The 20,035-nt window shown below is 41.9% G+C and overlaps 1 protein-coding gene across 4 annotated transcripts; it reads right to left on the bottom strand.

The window, feature by feature from the left end:
* Positions 1–1,601: 1,601 nt before the first annotated feature.
* Positions 1,602–18,667, bottom strand: CDV3 (CDV3 homolog). Of its 4 annotated transcripts, none has more exons than XM_054640122.2 (5): positions 18,209–18,667; positions 15,689–15,768; positions 13,372–13,514; positions 12,175–12,337; positions 1,602–4,332 (listed from the first exon to the last, which is right to left on the bottom strand). In XM_054640122.2, exons 1-5 carry the CDS (start codon positions 18,446–18,448, stop codon positions 4,308–4,310), a joined length of 651 nt encoding a protein of 216 aa, XP_054496097.1. In that variant the 5' UTR covers positions 18,449–18,667; the 3' UTR covers positions 1,602–4,307. The 4 variants fall into 4 exon arrangements, with proteins under 4 accessions (XP_054496097.1, XP_054496090.1, XP_054496113.1 ...); XM_054640115.2 differs by lacking the exon at positions 1,602–4,332 and adding an exon at positions 5,455–11,058; XM_054640138.2 differs by lacking the exon at positions 1,602–4,332 and adding an exon at positions 5,455–10,877.
* Positions 18,668–20,035: the final 1,368 nt, after the last annotated feature.

The following is a 20,035-nucleotide window of genomic DNA, read 5'->3' as shown; positions in this document are numbered from 1 at the left end:
TGCTGCCATCCTGAGTGCTAATGAATCTGCTCAGCAACTGTAGAAACAATTCTGTTACCCAAGTGGTGAAGTTTGTCTTGACCATGTTCCCTATTTGAATCTGTGACAGGAACCAGAGCTAGACAAAGACTTCAGTTTCTGGCAGCTGGAAATGTTCTTGGTCAGACAGCCAGAATATTTGACAAAGTCTTTGACCTTTTCAGTCACAGTGGGTCTGGATCTATATTTACAGAACTTCATGTATGTAAGTGCACTGTTAGACTAGGCAAAAGAAGTGCACTGTTAGACTAGGCAAAAGTGTTCTCATGGAACCTGAAGAGCTTTATTTAAGCAGCTGGAATTACTGCGGCTTTGAATGGAAAAGCACGGCATCCAGTTGCACAGGGAAGAATACATGTAACACTGAAGCCTATTTAATTTACCTCTTTTTCGTTTTGAAGGCAACGGTGTAGTTTATGTTTATTTTCTAGCTGCTGAATACTGTTTTCTAGAAAGGGTTTACATCGGTATTTGTTGCAGATCCGAGACTGAGCCACAAGCATTTAAAAGCCCTGTGCAACCTGGAGAGGCACTCTGGGCTGGGCAGAACAAACCTTTTGCTGCTTGGGAAAGGGACAAGGCACCTGAGCTGTGGGGTCTCTAGGTGAGAGAGAACAGGAAAGCAGCTTGTCTTTATGTGCATGGTTGTACTTTGTGCTTCTGATTTCCTGCTTTATTGCAGCAGATCTTTTGTCAGTGAGCTCTGCAACCTGCTGTCAGCATGACCTGAAGGAATTGTCAGAAAGGACTGAGAATGAATGTGAGGGATTTGATTATTTTAAAGAAGTGAAATCTGTGCCCTGTCACTGGGGTCTTGGCTGTGACAAGACTGCTATGTTGAGCTGCAGTGACTACAGCCTTAACACCTGCTTTTGGTTGGTTTTTTTTTTTTTATAACAGCTTGATGCTTTTTGGTATTTGTAGACATCAAACATCTTCAACTTGTTCCAAGTCCATGTACTGAAAATAATGCCACTGTTAGTGCCTTACATCACATTTTGAATTAACTTTGACTTTGAATTAACTGTGTATTTCACTGTTCTACCTCTGAAGTGCTGCTTTACATTGCAGGCATTTGAAATAGGTGCAAGTATTACCAGGCAAGACCTAAGGTTCCTGTGACTTTTTCTTCCCAGTCCCCAGAAGCTGCTGTGGAAGGGTAATGTTGGTATTGTCACTTTATAGATAAAAACCCATTCCCTGACCCACTAAACTTGAGCTTTAAAAGAAGTCTTGGAGCCACACAGTTCCTGCAGCTGTTGTGAATCCTGGGGCAGGGCAGAAGGGGAAGCAGCTAAAATCAAGCACATACCCACTCACAGTGAAACAAGTAACCTGGGATCTGAGTGCTACATGTTCTCCAGTGTTCTCTGCCCTTGTGGACAGTGGTTTAAAGCCAGGGCTGAGGCAGGACAGTGAGGGAGGCCTGGGGGAACAGAAGCAGAAAGTAGCTGTTCCAGCCAGAGCCAACTCCTCTTCTGTGCCGGGCCTCCAACATCCAGCTGTCTGTATGCCACACACAGGGAACACAACACAAGCAAGACAAACTTGGGAGATGGAAATTCAGTTGGTGCTGTTAAGATAAATTTATTTTCTTCAGCTTTCTTCACAGGAAACATCATGAAAGTGCTTTACAGAGTTTGAATACCATTACTCTACCATGGGACAAAAGGACAACAGGTGTGTGTGCACTGCACAGTTAGAAGTTGTCATAGTCAGAAGCCATGATAGGCAAACCAGGGTAAAAAAAAAAAAATCTACTGACAAAAATATATATAGTTCAGGTTTTGAACTTAAGTTATGACTATTAACACAATTATATAAATATCCAGGCCCCATTAGGTTCCTGTGTTAACTGTGGGGGCCACAGGGATTCTCAGAAACAGATCGTCTTGAACTCTGCTGAAACAGTTTCTGCTGTGCTCCATAGACTCCCAGCCAAACCATTTCCCCAGACAGTATAATTCTTTTTTTTTGCACTACACTGAGCCCACAATTAATTTCTTCACATTAAAGTCTGGTACTGAGGCATTCTGGTTCATTGTTTGAAAACAAATTCAGGTTGCTTTTTTTTCCTTTTGATTTACAGAGAGTTCATCTTACAATTCTTCCATCAGTAATCTCTTAGTTAAAAAAAATTAAAATGCTTTAGGCTAGATCCTGCTGTCCAGATGAGACAGTTTTGTTTAAGCTAGAGTATCACCAGTCATGCAACCCTACTCTTTTCCATAGCTGAGGTGTGTTGTACTGTGAACAGTGCTACTGCCTCCCTTTTGCTGTACTCTGTGGGAATTCGGCTCCTGCATAGCCTTTGAGGCTCTCTAGGTTTCAGTTCTTCAAGGAGACTGCATTTACTTGCTAGGCAGATTTGCAATGTTTGTGATATTACAGCCTTGACAAAAACAATGCAGCATGATCAAGACTCAGGAGTTCTTGCCTGCTGCTTTCTAAATAAGTGGTGAATAATTCAGGCACCTGACTAAGAAATCCTTGGCATGGTAATAATGTAGATGAACAGAAGGAGGAGGGAATACTCTAGGGCAAAGAGAGGTCAAACCAAGAGTTTTTTGCTGTGTTTTGAGTTCCAGGAAAAACAATGAGCAGAGCCCATTACCTAGAAAACATTGTCATACCAGTTTCCAAAGCCACTTTGCCTTTTTCCCAATTCCCAGAGTAGAGACAGTGACACAGTGCACGGTCAAAGAACTTGTCAGTGCTGAAGGTTACTGGGCCGTTAGTAATAACAGTACAGAGCTACAGTGGCAAGACAGGGCTTTGGTGAGTACAGCAGAGGTGCAGCTTCCAGAGGCATAGGGGAGGCTATGAAGTGTTACATTCTAACAACTCTCAGATTCATTGGCTCTGTTTTCCCACCCATGTCCTCAAAAAGTAAAAAAAACTCCCAACTCCCCTTGGCCAACTTAATCCCCAGCAGCCACGACTGTTTTTTGACAGAGTACTGCTGTAATAGAACACTTAACAGATACAGATCTTTGGATGCAAAATCCAAGGTACATTGTTCTCAACCCAGTATCAGCATTAGTACTGAAAGGCAGCTGCTCTCTAGGATGTGGTACTCTGATAATTGAGGTAATGCAGCTCTCAAGCTCTACATCCTACCAGGCTTGAGTCTGCCCTTATGACACATCCTTTGTATCTGTAAACATAACATGACTGGGAAATTCAGTCAGTGCTTAAAGACAACATCATTTACAGCTCCATGCTCTTTAAAGCACAAAATGATGAGAACGAAGAGAAGAAACAAACCACAAAGACTAAGCCTGCCCTTCCAGTGTTGCTTCATCTCAAATACTGTAATGCAGTTTCAATATCCAGTTAAATACTACTCCAGGTATATTAGATTGAGCATGGCTGAGCTCATGGGGTTGCTGGTCAGAGACTAAGTAATAGTAATGCATCTGCTTAATCTCTGGCACAAAGAGGAGAATTACCCAAAAATTTAAAACAAGTTTCTATGGGGCTTGTTCACTGGCACTTGATTCTGGCTGTCACACCTAGATGTCAAATGATCCCAAATCTTTGATCTCAAATCAAATTTTACTGAAACTGACTTTGTGTGACAGAAATAACTCCATTGAAACCAGTGAAGTTAAGCTCTGGGAGACCATATGCATATTTTGCCTTTTTCTCAGTAAATTTGTTCCATTGTAGCAACCAGTTTTTATGGTTTGAATCCCTTTGCTATGGTTGTATATACTCTGAAAGATATGCAAAGTAAGTGGTTTGTTTTAATTGAAAAAGGAAGCTTATGACAATAACAGTTTTCTGTAGGCAATTACTTGAAATAAAGCAGACAGATGTAATGTGATGACCTCATTGCTATAACTGAGCTAGAATGGAAATTCAGTACAGAAAATAGGAGACATGAAAAGGAATAGAAAACATCAGATTGAGCAAAAATTAGTAAGAGCTTGCCATGCTACTCACTGACCAAAGAGTGGATTATATACATAAAAATGAAGACTTCAGTACATCAAATGGCAAAAGCCAATCCCCATGGAAGTTATTGGGTTGATGGTGACTGCTAGGATATTCTAAATGACTCTGTAAATTTGGCAAATCAGGGGCAGGTGAGTTGTCAACAGGAAAAACCAAGGCAATAAATACTGGAAAGGTTTTAAACCACTCATACATGCTCTGGTAGAAGTTGTGACATGAGTTTGAATTAGTTGTGATCTTTCAAGGGGACGATCTAGGCATCACCATGGACAGCTTGATGAAGACATCTGCTCACTGTGTAGTTGCAGTCAAGAAAGCGAATAAGATGTTAGGCTGTATTAAAGACAGAACAATACAGAAAAATATTACAGCATCTATTTCTCTTAGAGGTGATAATCTCAATGAATATTTGCTGTTTCTTCAGCACCTTAAAAAAATTGACATATTAGAAAAACAAGGCAGGAAAGTGGTAAGAGAATGGTAGAAGCAGCTCCTTGGAGCTGGAAGGACAGTAAAACTAAGGTAGCTTATTTGCTAGTAGGGGGATAGATCACAAACATCGTAAAAGCAATTATTCCCATATAACATACACACTTGAAAGTCCAAGAAATATATGGACCTTAATACCACTTGTTACCATCATCATCGTAAGTATTCCAAAAAGCCCCATGTTATTCTTCAGTGCTTATTCATCTAGCTAAGCATTTTCTCTGAAGCAACTGCCACAGTTAGTTGAAATTTAACAGTAATAATTTCTGACAGAGAACTGTCAAGCTGATGCACATTAACAACTGTCTTAGAGGTGCTGCAATGATAAAAATATCAGTAAGAGAAGGTAACTGCTTGGGTCTCATCTCTGTCCAGGACCCACCAGAGCTCTCATTTGTCTGCATGCAGGCCACCATACTGTTGTTTTCTGATTCTATTTGCAGCCCCATTGTAAAAGGGGAGCAATGAACCTTGAAATCACCAGCAAAAGCAGACAAAGGCATATTTGTAACTTACTACTGCATGTTACTTCAGCTGCAGCTAACTGATAAATCAGGAGATAATAAGTAGGATAATTGCCTCTGCTGTATCTGTATTCCTTCCTCTTACCTATTCTGCCTACCCCACTCACACCTAAATTTTTGATAATTTCTTCCCTTTGTTTATTTCACAAAACCCCCTCCATGGCCAACTACTTCCCTTTTGTTCATTCCCTTCCTCTACAAATTGCCTTAATACCAGATTTTACAAGTTTTGAAGATTATTCTCTCTCCCTATTTCCCTTGTATCTGCATGCCACTTCAACTTAAGTAAAGGAAAGAATAAAGAGCAGGAAAAAGTGTTTACACGTGGAGAGGAGAAGAAAAACACATTCCTATGACAAAGTACCCCTTAGTATCAGGAGTCAACATTTCTGGTTCACATGATTTGAACAAACTTTAAAACAGCCACATTATAACAAATGGCTATCAACTGTGAGCAGGATTTTATTTCAGTCATGGGGTTTACAAAATAAAAGCAATATTGATTTTAATATGTTCCACATAAAAACAAAGAGCCTCCTATTAATATGCCATTTGGGTTGCACAGAGAATTGAATAGAGGAAATACCAGTTGAGTGCTCAGCCTGTACTTTTTCCTTACTCATACATACTAAAATAAGTCAAATTACATAATACTTAAATAGGACGTATATTACATTCCATAGAAATAAGCCTTTGCCAAAGTAGTATTAAAATACTATAATAAAAGCTAATTTTAATAAAGATTTTTAGTCCTCTGTAGAACCATCAGCCCCAGCCCTTGACAAAGAACAGCTTTGGCCTCACAACATCCCTGTGAGGTAGGTTGTTGGTTATTTTGGTACAGCTGGGGAAACTGAGGCAGAGTGAAATTAAATTACTTGAACATAGCAGCTGAGTAGAAAACCTAGGCCAAATCCCACTCTCTTGGTCCCATGCTTCCCATGCTCTTGCTAAGAAATGGGCTTGGCTTCTTTTCAGTGCACACAGTTGTTTTAGATGACACTTTCCAATCCAATACTCCAGACACACTGCTTTTCCTGGTGACTCATTGTACTCTGGCTAAGCAGAACTTCACTGAAGTGAACACTGAACTTCATTAACCTTGCTGCATCAACACATACTCTTAAGCAACTGAAGATAAACCCATGTTGTATGTACCATTTAAAAGTTACTTCATTCATAAAAAAAGTCTTCATAGCTATTTGAAACAATATCTCAGCTTTTAATCATGCAAAAGAGAAAAATAATTTTCTTAAATACACAATTCCTAAGAGGATTGTTGAGCCATCTTGAAATTTGTCCTCAGTTCTCTCTTTAGGGAACAGGTCAGCTTCATACCAATGCAAAATCCTACCTTCTCTGTGAACACATTCTCCCAATTCGTTGAAAGGAAGAAATAAAATGTGCTGCCTTCCCCAAGTATTGAACTTTAAACAGTTTTACTGATTTAAAGTCAGATGAATCTGTCACATGTGCAAGCAGTGCCTACCCACACAGCACTTGTACTATCCAACATCTGACACTCCACTCCCTGCCTCAGGCTATGCACTTAAAGCTATCATTTAGAAAACAGCCCTCCTAATCCCTCTCTTCTTACAGCACCTATGTTTTATTTGCATAATTTCCACTCTCCTTTATTTATTTATTTATTAATCTTCCTTCCTGCTCTATTTCACTTCAAACAGAACATGGCAGAACAACAGGTGATGCTTGAGAAGCCAAACTTTAGATACACAATTGCAATGAGAGAGACTCCTCAGTTCTGTTTTCTGCTGTCACTTCTTCCTCTAACTGCTAGAGCTTGCAGGCTCTCGTATTAACCCCAACACAGACAAGCTGTCTTTGTAACTTTTTCTGGAGTTTATCTGCAAATGTATGTCAGATTTCATCCCCTCTTTACATACCTAATTCATATACCTGAAGTTTGAGTACACTTTCTATTTTCTTATACTGCCTCATAAAAGCCCCTATTTAACATTGAAAACAAGTTGTAACATCAAAAGCTGAAAACAGGGAGAGAATTTGGAAACTAAGTTTCAGTCCAGCAAAAAAAACCTGGATTGTGGCTGTTCATAAAGATTATATAGTACTCAAGGTGGTTTTGGTATAATTTAGCTTCTTGGGCCAATGAGGTTTTGGAGAGAATATTACTACTTTGTAAGTAAGCAACCTTATTTAAGCACATGAAGCCCTATTAATCCCTGCTTCATTTTGGTTAGGGTATTTGAAAGAAAACCACAAGCAGGTTTAAAACTGCTCAAACAGGCAGAAATTAGAAAGGCAATAACCTACAACTATTGCAAAAGCTCAGATAAGCAAACTCCAAAGATGTGCAGCCCTATTGAATTTATATTGTGTTTACTTGACCTGAACAACACTGGGGTCTCAGCCATGGTGTGGTCAAAGTTTCCAAGAGCTGACAGATGCAGTCAAATACCAAAAACCATATTCCCTGTGGTGCCAGACCTCTAGCACAACTACTACCATTAAAAATTGATCTAAGTTACTGTGGACATGACTGGTAGAGCTAGCCACAAATACAAAACTGAAGTAAGAGCAGACAGTCACTTTTAATTGTCAATTCCTCTGCATTTTTAAATAAGATTGAACATGACACAGCTAAACTGGGAGAGAAGGGCAGGGGCAAAACTAATCCTCTCCTATATTTATCATCAGCTCAAGTAAATAGATTCCAGATACCTACAGCTGGCATTTGGGAAGTCTAACTTTATTAAAATTACCTGGTTTTTAGCATTTTAAGATCCTTAAATACAGACTATCACTGAGAAACACAAATCCAAACTGTTCTTTTCCCAGTAAGCACTGGACATGTCCATGTTCTACCAGCAAACTGGTAACTTTATGGCTATGTTTTATTGTAAGCCAGAGAAAGTAAATCAGAACCTTTAAGCTGGGAATTAACAAGCAATCCACCATAAAAGCATGTCACATGCCAGGGAGTCCCTGAAGCAGCACACAACTCCATTATATGGACTGGCATCAAGAGTTCTCCTTTCTACAGCTGACAACCCTTCCTTTATGGAATAAGCCTTCAACAAGCATTTTGAAGGAATGAAAAGGGACATTCTTAGCAAGCCTTAAATGAAAGCAACAACAAACCAGGATAAAGTTGGACTTCAGAGTCTCCAAAGCATACCAACCTTGTGCTGAGGACAGACTCAAAATTTCAGGCATACAGAGCAATTACAAGGCAGATACTGACAACTGGCATTTTGATGGCTGCTGGCAGCCATACTTTACACGAGAAACACTTCTTTTAAAACAGCTTAACATTCTGTACTACGGAAATCTGCTGCATTTCAGATTTTTTTTCCTTATGCCTCCAGAAAGAAACTGGAATGATATGCTTAAGAGAAGCCCCTAAAGGAACATCTTTATCAGTACCTGATGGGCTCCAGTGATAGCAGCCATGCAGAGGTTATATTTTTATTCCCCATTCTTTAATTCAGCAGAGGTACTTTGAAGTGAAAAGGAAATCAAAACTTCATTCATACTCAACTCACAATCTCAAACCAGTCTTCTATGGTGGGAGCAAGAAGATACTTTGCCAAGTAGCAAACTAACCTTCTATGTATAAATAAAAGTTTATTGATATGCACTGCTATAAGCTCTGAAAAAGAGCCCACCTGACCATAAGGACAACTGCCTGCCCCAAGGCCTATCCCTGAAGAGATCCAAATGCTGTTTCCTCTGCTACTGTACAGTCAGGAGCTCAAACTAAAACGTAAAGACTCACTGGACTCCAGAATCCATGTATATTTCCATTTTATTTGATTTGAAACTTTTACAGGGTTTTCTTGAACTGCCAGGATTCATGCCCAAAAACCTCAAATAAAGGTGGTACAATGGACAGTCTCATCTACCCTTCACACAGGAGACTAAAACTCTATTCATGTGCATTAGTGATTGCAATCTCTTTAGAGCATCAGGAAAAGCATAAGACTTCACATCTACCCCATCAAGTGACATGTCCATTTACCATGAATTCCACAGAAATTGTGACAACAACACTTTTGCTGGCAACAATGGATTTTCAAGGAAGATACATGGCTCAGAGTCCAAGGTATTGGTATCAGTCTTTCAGTGGGGTTTTGTTTCCAAATGAAGTCTCCAACTTTAGGAATAGTCTCTTGAGCCCTCTCTTTAATAGCAGCTTCTAGCAGAATTTTTATGGACAGTTAACTCTGCAAGGGCAAGGCCAGTTTTAGTCTGTGCTCAAAAGAACCAGGTGAAACCCCAGCCCCACTGAAGTCAACAGCAAAATCTGCATTGACCTCAGAGAAGTAAATTTAAAGCAAGTCAGCAGTTAGTCAAAGGGAACCCAACTGGGTGATTCCTGAACTATCCTTATCTTCTGCACATACACAGTACTCTGACACATGTAAGCAAGCTTTGTTTTGTTCCCTTGTTTTTCTTGCCATTGGCAACTCTTATGGATGTTGGGTCTGTTTTTTGGCATTTACTCTGAGAAACCTCAACACTGGAGCACACCACTATTGTACTTCATTTTGCTTCTGGTGTAAAAATTCAGAGAAGAGAAAAACAGTTACAGCAGAACACTTCTGGTACTTGACAGGTTTGGTTCACTGAAACAGTTACAGGCAATGTCCTATATTCCTCGTGTACCAGTGCCATTTTGCCTACTTCCACTAAATTAAGTAACTTTAAGAAGTCACTGCCTTCCATCATTACTAAACTTTCTGACTGTGAATAAACACCATTTATGAGTTATACTTGGAGGACTGCTGCCTCAGACAGCTGCATGCTTCACAGAAGTAGCCAAACAAATCAGGCTTACCAGCTTTAGTTATCTCTCTGTATGTTAAGTTATTCTGTTTATCAAGTAAGCATCACTCCTCAATAAACAAATAATTGTTTTTGATAGAAGACAGTTTTTATCTAGTATCGCTACTGCCACATGTCTCATTATTAAAGGACAAATTCTGAAGACTGTAGTTGGAGTCTAGATACCTCTGTGTCAAATCAAAACTCCAAATCTTAGTGCTTTAGGGTGAGAAAGACAAACTTCATGACAAAAACCAAAATAAAACCCTATTTCACTACAATATTTTACCATTATTTAAATATACTGCAAATCCATATCAGAAACAAGGCAGGCATTTCTTTTGTGGATAATAGAAAAAAAATACTTAGAAAATGGCTAATGCAAACAAACCATTCAAACCCATCATTCCTCAAATCTGATACTGAATGAGTTTTAATTTGTTTTGCAGTTACTTCCGTACAGCACTCTAGAAAGGTAAACAAACTACAGCTCTGTTGTACTTGGACAGTATGAGTGGTATGGGACGCTCCAGAAGTCTCTAGTAGGCTATGGCTACACGTGACAGGATTCCTCAGAAGGGGAACGAACAGGTTTGTCATTAAGGTCACTTAAATCTTTGTTATAGCAAATTGGAACCAAATGGCTGACTTCTGCAGGATTTCTGACAGGAATCCAGTAGAGCTGGTTTCAAGTTTCAGATGGCCACTAAAACAGCTGTAACCTTCTCTTCCAGAAGTTGTGATCCACATGGTGTCCACAATGAGTGCATCAAGTCTGAGGTAGTCAACCTTTACGAAGGCTCAGTATCTGAACATAAAAAGATTTTGAAATGACCACTGGCTGTAGGTATCTTTCTGAGCAATTAAAGCACACTGATGACTCTTGTTCAATCATTTACATTAATTTGCCCCATATCCAATGGAGAAGTTGCAACATATTATGCTTCCATAGTGCAGGAGAACCAATCACTTATGTCAAAGCAGTCTGCACTTGCTGCAGTAGATCCAGCAGAAATAAGGTGGCACGTTCATCATAGCTGTTAGCTGTAGTTTAGTTACCTTAGTAGAAGGGTTACCAAAAAAGCATTCCTTAATTGTAATGTGTGTGCAGCTCTATTGATCCCCAAGCACAGCATACTGGTTGTCTAGCTGAAGTTTAAGTGCCTGGTTTTTTGAGACCTCATCCCTACCTCTAGTTTTGTATTTTACTACTTCAAAGCTCTTCTCCATTTCTTTATCCCTATGGGAAAATAAATGTAATCAGTAAATATCTTGTCACTAACTTGTGAATTGTGAATTTCCAGTCCATTTCCACCCCATCCCAACAAAAACATTAAGAACAAAAAACAAAGATCTAGAGTTTAAAAGAACACCTAAACATTCCCAAACAAATCTTTTAAAACCTTATCTTCAAAATAAGCTCATCACCCAGTAAAGCTTACATTAACATTCTCAAAGTAAATTTAAATTTAAGTAAATTCATTAAAATTTAAATTTTAAAAAATTAATATTATTTATTAAAGTATCTGACAGTAAATTTAACCTATTTATGGAAAATAGGTTCTAGAAAGCAGAAGTAATTTTCTAGAACACTCATTCAGAATTTCATCTTGGCTTAATGTGCACCATTCAAATCACAAAGCATCAAAAACAGCATGTCTCCTTTGCTACGCCAAAAAAATACCCAGATGAAACAAAGCTTCTCCTATGCTGTATTAAACACTAACATAGCAAGCAAGAGGGGGGAAAAAAACTCCAAGAACAAAAACCACCCCAAATCCCACAAGTGAATCAGGTATCGGCCTAGCCATCTCTTCTACTGGGAATAAGGTTATAGAAAGATCAGGACTGAAAGACAGGGTGAGACTGAAGTCTTCAGCACCACATAATACAAAAACACTTCAGCAAAACTGGGGGAGCTGATCTCTGTAAATCACAGCTCACACAGCAAGTGTATTGATTTGTAGTTATACTGCACTCCTCCAGTTAAACCACTTCCACATCTCTAACGAGAAGGCTGCAAGCTCAGGAGTTCTACATCTCGCTGCCAAAGGAAGTTACATAGAGCCTCACCATGGCTAGTCTAGTGTCTGAGGGAAGCAGATGCTGTCAGTATCAGAAACATTCAGCAAAATCCTTCAGCTGTCAAAGAACACAATTGGCAGTCTTGTTTGGCTATCTCACTGTGCTACATCCTATGAAAGTTATTTCACAGGAACAGAGTTGGACAACACATTGATCGCCCCTTAGTTATTTCTTTCCTCTATGGAAAGATTCAGGCTTAAGCACTAGGACAACATAAGAACTTAGAGAAGGCAGTTAGAGATCTCTTGGGGAAGCAGTGGAATGCACTTACTTTCGACTGTCTACGAGCTTGGCGGTGGACTGCAGTGAGGGGAACTGCGTGTCACTGTAGATCTCTGGTGGTCCTTGCTGTGCTCTCCGTGGCCGCCCGCCTTCCCTGGCCCCTGGCGGCCGGTACACGCCACCAGTCTGCACCGGTTCTGGAGTTTCTGTAACTAGGAAAAACAACAGGATTCTCACATGAGAACAAGTCTGCATTCATGGCTGAAAAGAACCTGAAACATCCAACACACAAAAAAGACTCCAAAAAGAAGAAATTAGAAGAATCTTACAAGTATGTTTTTCCACCTTTTAAGTTTTGGAAGCAAGTTTTAGACCAGGCAGGAAATCAGGCGTCACCTAACTTAACCTACACTCAGTCAAATTGAAACGTAGCTCCAGAGTATTGTCTCTCAAGGGAATCCAAACTACTAGCAAGGACTTCATGCTTCTCATTTGCAATTTATTAGCAACAATTTAAACATATTTAAAACAGATCTAAACACATAATTATATAGTTGCCAAATCTTATTTAAAACACCTCTCCAGAGGCAGAAGGGACTGCCCAATCAGTTTGCACTTAAGGTAAAAATCTAAGATGAAATAACACTAATTAGATTTACCTTCTTTACAAACAAGAAAGAACATAGGCTATTTTTTCAATTAATTTCTCAGTGGAAAAGAATATTCTGAACTCAGAGGATGACTAAGTAGTTTATTTCCACTGATGTTAATAAACCGTACTAAATAAAAAAACTGAATCCTATCCTAGTTAAAATAATCAATTTTGCAACGTCATGTTCTCAACATTTTAAGAACTGATTTGAAAAGTGGGCTACTAATGGCCACAATAGATCAGATACTGGCTGAAAATCCACTGAAGTGTTAAAGCAGCATTTTTAGATCAACAAAAATGCTTCCAACAGGTATTTTATAGACTGCAAAACAGAGGGATGTCCTGCAAAGGCAGACTGCTTCCCCTCATTTTACATTTGGAAATAAAAAAAACCTTCCACATGGGTTTTATCAATTCTGTTCCTCAGATCCCTTGACACAAAGATTTCCTTGATGGCTGGCATGCCAAAACAGCCATTAGTTCACTGAAGGATGCCTGAACAGGAGCTGCTCCTTGAGCTCTACCCACTGAGCAGCTTAATTCAACCTGACACACTTCTGATTGGAAAAAAAAACAAGTCTGAGTTTAATTTACCAATTGGTTCAACGACAGGGGCTGGTGCAGGAGCTGACTTGTTCCAAGGACCAGATGATCTGTCTACACTACCACCACTACCAGTCTCTTCCCAGCTGTCACCAGGTTCTTCTCTTTTTTCACTTTCATCATCTTCTTTTTCACTGTAAGAGAAAAACAATCAGTAGCACCCTACAAACAGAGGTTTAAGATTTGCCAGAGATTACACAATCCCCATAAAACAAGATTTCATGGCTGCCATGCTGAGGATACTAAATTAAACTAAACTTTTTTTATTAGTCCTGTACTCACTGTACTAGCAATTCCATCTGAACAATTTCTGGCATGATGCTACATAACTTGACAACTGAAAAGGAAAAAAAGCTCCTAAAAGAATAATAAAAAAATAAGTTCAACTTGAACAAAGTGATCAAAGAAACTGGCATCTTATTTTGAGCAGAAAGGCTTTTTTCTTACTAACACATACATGCATTTGGAAGGGATGACAAGACAAAGCAGGAAAGGTCTGCAAGTCCAGTTTCCATAAAATGCTTTAGTCAAGAGGAAGAAATAGTGGAGTAGTTCTGAAAGAAACCAAGTCCTGAGCTCATTTTTCCTATAACCACAACCACCAAGGAAACACCTTATATATATGGGTAATATACAATCCACAAATAAACTCAGATCTCTTTTCTTAAAAGCAGGCAAAAAAAAAAAAAAAGAGCACAAGACAGAAAAAATGTAATTTGTTCAAAGACAGACCCAATGCAAAACTCAGCTGTATTATATTTAGACTATTTTGTTTTGCACAGATGTAGTCAGACACACAAAATAATTTGCTGGCCAAAGCTACTACAGAAAGCTGTGGTAAAGGACAGATGTGGAGGGTGAGGCTGTTGAAAAGAATCAAGACACTGATCTCAACAGCAGCAATGTGTGAACTCAGAAGTTTATGATATACCAAGTCCTACTAATCATGATCTGTGTAAGTAATCATCAGAGAACAGAAAAAAATGCCTGTAAATGGCCTTACACTGTTCATCCAAACATAGTAACAACCATAGTAAGGTGGCCCAAGGGCCTAAACACCTTATTTTAAATGAGAGTCAGAAGCATTGTCTACTGACTTAACTACAACAGAGAAGCACAGGGATCATCCCACCCCCACCAGACACTCTGTATCTTCATTTCATCAAAGAGACCTCCAGAGATGGATAATTTATAACCTCTAGTGGGTTTTTCTTCCATTTACTTCTCTACTCTTCCCTTGAATCCACCAACTGAATGGTTACAAAATCCTGTGGCAAAAACTTCCACATGCCTGAAAATCTGCCACAGTATGAAAAATATTTGGAATGCTGGCCTTTGTCTAGAAAACCAAAGTAGAGGCTTTTCAGTCAAAGAGCACCAGCAGTCAGTGAAGCTGCAGCTCACTGGCTGTCTGATCAGACATGTGATTATCCACTGTGACACTTCAGTGCTATAGACAGCTAGTGGGACAAATTCCTGCAAATGGCCTGAAGGACTAGTTAACTGAAAGGAGCGAGGGAAATGCTATGATCCAAAAGAGTAAATAATTCCAGAAATGTCAGACCTGCTCAAACTGTGAAGAAAGCATCTATTGCACTGGTTACAGGTAGGCTGATTTTAAGATGACATTATTTTGAACATCAATACCTGGACAATAAGGATTATCTGACATTCTCAGTCTGCAACTGAGGTCATAAAAACCCTTTTTCTGACTTGATGAAGTTTTTTTTTTTTCAACCAGGACAGATGTAATCAGACTTACTTTCCACCAGACAACAGGAAAAGTCTAATGAAAAAAACAAACAAGGAATCCTGGATTAGATTCATCAATCTTGTGGGATTTTATCACGGGACACTACTTTTACCAACTGTATTTTTGGTTTTTTTAAAATTCAAGTGCAATCATTCAGGAATTTGCTCCCCAACTGAGTAGATTGAGTCAGATACTCTTACAGTGGTCAAATGATTCAGTGGGAATTACTATCCTGCACTACTCTGAGAAATTCCTACTTGACTATCTTTATGGAGCAGAATGTTAAGCATTTAAAAAACAAATCCTGAGTCCCAAACAAAACAGATAGATCTATTGAATATGAATGGAGTATGAACAGAGATTCAGAAAATAAAGAGAACATTGGCAGAGACTAGTCAAAGTTAAATTACCCAGTAGCAAACTTGTGTACTATCAGAAACATATCAAACCTTTCTTTAACTGGACTCCATGAAAGCAGCTCTGTAGAAAAAATCCATCCTTTTTAGACATTGGTAAGGATTATACTGAAGAGAAAAAAAAAAGAAAAAGTAGTACCTTATTTGCATGGACTGAACTCTAAGACCGCTATAGTCAATTTCTTCCTTTTGTTCAAACTCCTTCCAATCATCCTCTTCCTGTAAGAAGAGAAAAATAAAAGTTGTCACTTTCTCTATAACCAAAGCAGAAAAGAAGAACATACCTAAGATAATACAAAAAAACCCCAAAAAACTGAGGGTGAAGGTACAGTCCCAGGAGAAACCAAACTGTGTGCCCCGCTGCCAAGAGGGGAAAGGACTGCACACCTCATCCCCTAAATCACTGTGTGTCACCTGGAATGCACCTGAGAGCTGACTTAACTCACTAGAACAGCTAAGAAATGCCCCAGCAAGAAGTCATTCAAGCAAAGAAAACCACATCACCTCAGCAAAGACACATCAGGAAATCAAGCAACAACATAGTATGGAACACGACCCTGCAGTCACGACCAGGGCAATACAAGAGCAAGACCTCTCCCTTTCACTAGCAGTAGACTTTTACAACAGCTTGAATGCACACAAAGCTTTACATTCACTTTTCCATCATCTGTTTCATGAGCCAAACAAAAAAGAACATTTGGAATAGCTTACAGTGGATTTATGACAAAGATCAATAATGGTACCTTTGGCTTTTTCACATTGACAACCACATTTACAGCCTTGTTTCCTAAGCAGTGTTTTCGTAACAGTAGAAAGGTCAGCTTCAAAACCACAGCAATCTTAGTACACAAAATGTGTGTATCTTTCAAGAGAACCACTTGAGGGTTCTAAAATGGAACTTTCTGTTTGGGGAAAGAGGGACTCACCTAAGTGGAGGCATTTTTGTCCTACTGTGTCACCAGGAGATTCTGGGATTATTAAGGTAGACCAAAAATGGACCATAACAGACAAGCAGTCCTCCCATGTTCCCAGTCCCAGCTTTAAGACACACACAGCCTAATTAGTAGTTTACCTAATTCTTATACTCGATGTGAAATGCAGTTATAATCCTCCAAATAGGAGGACCTTGTGAGCAAGGTCTGCCAAAGGCACAGCCCCCTTTCCACTGAACAGCTGAGCACAAACCTGCTTTTAGAGCCCTGTGATGGGATCTCCTCGGCAGTCAATCCCCAACAGAAAAAACTTTGACCTGCTTCAGAGTAGCAGCAGAAGTAGGAAGTGACCTCATGTTGACTGCACTGTCTGCTGCAGATTCAGTCTTCTGGAAGGGCAGCAGTCTACAATTCCAAAATCTTTTCGATTTCTTAAATCCATATCTCCATGGAAACATTAGTTTCCAAGCGAACATACCTTTCACATTTAATGACTTTTGTTTCTAATCCAAGTACCAGCTTCAGTCAAAGCCAGATATTTTGCAAGCAAGTGAGCAGAAAAGCAGCTGAAAGATTAGCACTGACCTTGATCTACTTAGAAAGCTACTGCACATGTCAAGCTCCCCAGGTGAAACAACAAGAGGAAACAGGAGAGTATTTCTTAAAATTCATTTTGAAATATACAGCATAAGAGCTCTTATACCAATCTAGCACAACAAAATCATTGATCCTCTACGTAAGCATGAAGGAAGCAAGGTATCTAACTTCCAAAAGCCCTTTCACAAGCCATCTTTTTACACTCAGAGTATAATGTTTTAAGGATAAAGATTCAATTCCTAGCAGTAAGACGGGAACACATCCTCAGATTATTACCTGCTGAAGCCTCCAAAGGAAAACAATACCAAGAAACAAAAAAAAAAAAAAAAAAACAGAAATAGAGATAAAAAGCGCAAGTAATTTTTTAGATCCTATCTGTCTGGTCTACAGCAGACAAATATATAACAAAGGTACTGCACGTGTCAAGATCCACAATTAAAAAACCATCAGGAAGGAGTAAAGTATTTCTTAAAATTCGTTTAAAAATATAAAGCATTAGAGCTCTCATAATTACTTTTGGTTAACAGTACATTACTTCAGTGCTGATATTGTTGACAGGAAGAACAAGGGCGGAGGAAGAAACAGAGAGCTACGAACTCAACTATGGACATTTAAGTTTCTCCTACATTCTCATCGTTTCACTGTAATACGCTACCAAAAAAAACCCCAAAAAAACAACAAAAAAAAAAAAAAAAAAAAAAAACAAACCAAAAAAAACCCCAAAAAACTACTGGTAGCAAAACCCTCCCTGGCAACGAGGCACAGAGCTCGGCGGGCTCTGGAGGAATCTTATCGCCAAGGTCCACATGCCACGCTGCACAGCCCCAGGTGGCACCTGACGCAAACCTCCGGTTCCGGCCGCAACACCCAGAAACCTGGGAGGGAGTGCCGGGCTGCGCCGCAGCTGCAGAGCGGGAAGGGGCCCAACTTTCTCGCGTCCCCCAGGGCAAGGACCGCCGAGGAAGGCTCCCCCCACCCCGCCAGCAGCACCAGAAGCGCCGGCAGCGCCCGCCCGGCGGCCCCGGGGCGGGGCCGGGAGCGCCGCCAGCCCCGCACGGCCCCGGGCGCCGCATGGCCGGGCGGCGGCGGCGCCCCCTGCCGGCAGGAACCCGCGGCCTCCCCGTCCGCACCTTGCTCGCCGCCTTGGCCGAGGAGCCGCCGGCGGCGCTGGAGGCGGCGGCGGCCCCGGAGCCGCCGCCCTCCGTCGGTCGCGGGGTCCCCGCGGCCGCGCCCGCCGCGTTAGAGCCGGCGTTGGAAGCGCTCGAGGCGGCAGCGGCGGCGGCGGCACTTCGGCTGCTCTTCTCCTTCCGCTTCTTCTTGTCCCGCTTGGCGAAGAAGTCGTCCAGGCTCCGCTCCTCGGTCTCCGCCATAGCGGCGGCCGGGTGGGGAAAGGAGGGCGGCGGCGGTCCGGGCTAAGAGGTGAGCGGCGCGGCCCTCCCGCTGCTCGGCGAGCGCGGCCGCCCGGCTGCGGCTGCTGCGGCGGCTCCTGCCCGGGCCCGCCCGGCGGCCCGCGCACCCCACGCCTGACGCGACCCGCAGGGAGCGGAGGGGCTGAAGGGAGACGGGGCGGGGCCGCGCCCCCGACCGCGCACGCGCTGCCACGCCGCGGCCAATGGGCGCCGCCGGCCGCTCGGGGGTGGCTCCAGAATGGGGCGAATGGCGCTGACGTTGAGGCGCGTGAGGATGCGCGCGGCGGGCGCGGGGAGGGAGGCGGTGAAGCTGCCGCGGATTGGCCGAGCCGGGCGGGACGGCGCGTGCGCGCTCGGGGCCGGGGCTCGCGCCGGCCTCTCCCGCCCCGCCCTTCCGCGTCCGGGATCCATGAGGGTGGGAGGGAACGGTGGGCCCCGGGCGTGGGGGCCACGGGGCGCATCGGGAGGAGTGTGGCCAGCAGGATGAGAGAGGTGATCCTGCCCCTCTGCTCAGCCCTAGTGAGGACACATGTGGAGTCCGGTGTGCAGTTCTGGGTTCATCAGGACAAGAAGGATGAGCTACTAGAGAGGGTGCAGTGGAGGGCTGCAAAGATTATGAGGGGACTGGAGCATCTCTTTATGAGGGCAGGAGAGACTGCAGGAGCTGGGCCTGTTAATCTAAAGACGCAGATTGGGTGGTCTCATAAATTTACATAAACGTCTCCAAGGCAGGTGCCAAGAGAGTTCCAGGCTCATTTTCATAGTTCCCAGCAACAGGACAAGAAGCAATGGCCGTAAGCTGAATCATGAGAAATTTCACCTTAGCATGAAGAACTTCTATATATTGAAGACAGCAGAGCGCTGGAAGAGGCTGCCTGGGGAGGGTATGGAGTCTCCCTCTCTGGAGACATTCAAACCCTTCCTGGATATGTTCATATGTCACCTCCTCTAGGTCACCCTGCCTTTGCAGCAGGATGGACTGGATGATCTCCAGAGGTCTCTTCCAACCCTAACAATTCTGTGATTGATACCAGCATAGCTCCTCTGGAAGCCCTTGGCTGCTTCCCGCTTTGGGTGCAGCCCTTTCTGTCAGGACCTGTTCCAAGGAGGCTGTGAGAGCTGTTGGAGCAGCCCCAGTCCTCAGCTGGTCCCTCAGGCTCAGGGCCAGCCCAGCTCCCCCCGGCCCTTGAGGAAAGGTGACATTCATTTCCAGTGTGGACTGCGGGGACAGAGGCACTGCCTCCCACACCCCAGCAAGGCCTGTGAACTTACACTGTCATTGCACAGGATACAAGGAAGTCATTTAGCTTTCATCTTGGGTCTGTGTGGTTAAGTGAGTAAGTCTTGAAACACCACTCTGTCTAGGATGTCTGGATGCGTTGGCCTGAGATTCCTAGCTGCTTTTCTGACTGGCATTGAAGCCTAGGGAATGTATGCTGGAAAACAAGCTTCACAGCTGGTGTCTGCAGTGTTACCTCTCACTTTGTGTACTGTAGTGACCTTAAACTCTGGGAAAAAACATGGGTGTTTAAGAAGTTCACTGGTTTC

The sequence above is a fragment of the Agelaius phoeniceus genome, chromosome 1 (assembly GCF_051311805.1).
Source record: "Agelaius phoeniceus isolate bAgePho1 chromosome 1, bAgePho1.hap1, whole genome shotgun sequence".
Taxonomy (NCBI): Eukaryota; Metazoa; Chordata; class Aves; order Passeriformes; family Icteridae; genus Agelaius; species Agelaius phoeniceus.
The sequence above is the reverse complement of the archived record's forward strand: the minus strand, read 5'-3'. Positions and strand labels throughout refer to the sequence as shown.

Excerpts from the sequence above, each read along its gene's own strand:
- CDV3 (XM_054640115.2), bottom strand. The coding sequence starts at position 18,448 with ATGGCGGAGACCGAGGAGCGGAGCCTGGACGACTTCTTCGCCAAGCGG. Across the intron at positions 13,515-15,688 it reads GTTCAGTCCATGCAAATAAG|TGAAAAAGAAGATGATGAAA; the intron begins GTACTACTTTTT and ends TTTCTCTTACAG. Across the intron at positions 12,338-13,371 it reads CCCTGTCGTTGAACCAATTG|TTACAGAAACTCCAGAACCG; the intron begins GTAAATTAAACT and ends TGTTTTTCCTAG.